Source organism: Acanthisitta chloris, unplaced genomic scaffold, assembly GCF_000695815.1.
Source record: "Acanthisitta chloris isolate BGI_N310 unplaced genomic scaffold, ASM69581v1 scaffold14400, whole genome shotgun sequence".
In the NCBI taxonomy this organism is placed as follows: Eukaryota; Metazoa; Chordata; class Aves; order Passeriformes; family Acanthisittidae; genus Acanthisitta; species Acanthisitta chloris.
The window spans coordinates 9,976-12,433 of NW_008652289.1; the positions used below are offsets into that span (position 1 = coordinate 9,976).

At 47.7% G+C, this 2,458-nt stretch overlaps 1 protein-coding gene across 1 annotated transcript; it reads right to left on the bottom strand.

Moving 5' to 3' along the window:
• Nucleotides 1-612: 612 nt before the first annotated feature.
• On the bottom strand, nucleotides 613-2,277 carry RPS19BP1 (ribosomal protein S19 binding protein 1; the record flags this gene model as incomplete). The annotated part of the gene is made up of 3 exons (XM_009076806.1): nucleotides 613-747; nucleotides 1,790-1,887; nucleotides 2,146-2,277. Coding segments are annotated over 3 exons (365 nt in total), but the record flags the coding sequence as incomplete, so codon positions are not given.
• Nucleotides 2,278-2,458: the final 181 nt, after the last annotated feature.

Genomic DNA, 2,458 nt, shown 5'->3' on the forward strand with positions numbered 1-2,458 from the left:
AAGAGAGGAATGCTTGGATCACAGCAGTGACATGGCTTGTCTTCCTGAATTGTAGCCTGTCATAATAATCACTGTTACAAAGGCAAAAAGAGACAGTATCTGCAACATTTATTTAATCAAATGACATAAAACAAGTTTTTGCAATGACTGAAAGACCTGACAGTGGCTGCAATAAGAACTAAAACTGCAGAGTTATGCAGTCTTTCGAAGCGTTCTTCCTTTCCAGCCATTTATTAGTGCTGGTCAAAAACATTTCTCCATTCAGATACAGTACTTTAATTGCTCCCAGACAAATAAGACAGGCAGCAGAAGCCTTACATCCTGAGGAAAGGCAACACGGTTTGTATTTGGCTTGGTGCACCCTTCCACATTAAGAGTGCAAGGTATGTTGGCTCGACGAAGGTAATTGTAAGGATAACACATCTCAGAGCCAAAATAACCTCCACGGCTTTAGCTGGCCAGTAACAAGTTCTGCACAGACACAGAGCTGCTCTGCAAGTCTGACACTGGAATACTTGCTGACAGAGGTACATCTCTGATGTCCCATCTCAAGCACGCTGAGGAAATGGCCAGTGCTGAGCACTGGAGCTGTCAGAATCCCTGTCACGTTGTTTATGGTATCCCAAAGTATTCTCTCTCAAATTTACGGAAATCTTCCTCAGTAAAGACAGTGCCTTCAGGCTTCTTCTTTTCTGCCTTCTTTGGAGGCTGATCTTTGGACTTCCTGCCTCTGTTCTGAAGAAGAACCTTTTGACAACACAAAAATGGAAAAAACAACAGTCATTGTTATCCAGACCAAGCGACTTGTTTTCAAGCTTACCTGCAGCATCCTTGCAATTCTACAAGTACCCTGCTGTATCCCAAGGTGGCTCCAAAGAAAAGGGAGAGGCAATCACCAATGCTAACCAAAGCAGATCACTGGGACAACAGCACATACCAACTTGGTACATGGAGTCAAGTACGAAAACTACTTTCCAGTAACCAGTAACTGTAACAGAGATAAAGCACTGACTTCAATTTAGACCTATCTGAAACTATGACCTCTTTCTTTCCTCTTTTATCTTCTCTCTCCATGAGACAACCCAAAAACCCAACAAGTTAGTAGAATGCCCTCAGCTTTCCAGCCTGAGAAACACTGGCCTAAACCACTTGGTTTGCTTTTTTAAGTCTACAGCCTGTATCTCAGAAATAGCCCAAGATTCTAGCAGTATCAGCTACTCTCCTCTTCAAATCCTGGCATGGGACTACCTTTTGGGGAAGATCACTGGTTAAATTCTCAAGTTATGAGAAACACCATTGAAGAGATAATGAAATTCCTATTAGGTGAGACAGCAGCACATCTGGTTCCTCTTTAAACAGCCTCCAGCTACAAAGAAGGCCAGTTTGATTGACAGTAAGGAGAAGGTCTGAACCAGGGCTTCTTTGAAACTACGGAGTATCTTTGGTAATAAAAGCCAACATTTGAGGAATCTGATCTAGTGGGTGGCATCCCTGCCTATGGTGGGGGGGAACTGGATGATCTTTAAGGTCATTTCCAACCTAAACCATTCTGTGATGCAATGATTTTAATTCATATCAGAGCAGATCATAGGGGACAACGTATCAACAAGAGTTTAAAGCTTAGAAAGTTATTTTGCCAGTGCACACAGAAATTCCTCACGGTCACCTGTAGGCAGAAACTTAACTTGACTCCCTTGCACAAGGTATAAGCTGGGAGATCCAGGAATGATTCCCATTGACCTGTGTTCCTCAATGGAAGCAGATCCCCAGGGAGAAGTTACAGTCTTACTTGTTCCGTGATGGCTTTGTTTGCAACACGTCGTCCCTTCAACATGTACTGCAGGTTTTCCCTCAAGTGATTCACAGGCTTCTTCTTATGATACTCCTCTGGGGCAAAGCAAAGAGAGACAAAACATCAGCTGCTCATCCAGGCAGTTCACAAGGAGAGACAAAGCAGATCAGCAAAGCCTTGAAAGAAAGACACTGTTACAGCTATTACAGATCAGGGATTGGGGTTCGCCCCAAAATCTGACTGTGTCCAAGTGAGCAACACCAACAGGGCATCCAGGAGGATGGGAAGGGATGGATGCAGAGTCCAGAAGGATGGTTGCAGGGCACCACAGGGGGAGGCAGGTCGGGACTCACCTATCGCCGACTTCACGACTCTGCCCTTGACCGTGTTCTTGTTCCTGCCGGGCTCCGCTGCCCTCTTCCTCCGCTTCGCCGCCCCGGGGCTGTCCCGGGCCCACTGCGGTCCCGGCGGCTCCTTTCCCCTGCCTGCAGCGGCAACAGACGGAGTTACTCCGGTCGTACGCGGAACCACCCCGGCCGCACGGGGACCCAGCCTGTCCCTTCCCGCACAGCCCCCGGTCCCTTCCCGCACAGCCCCCGGTGCTGTCCCGCACAGCTCCCGGTCCTCTCCCGCACAGCCCCCGGTGTTCTCCCTCACAGCCCCCGG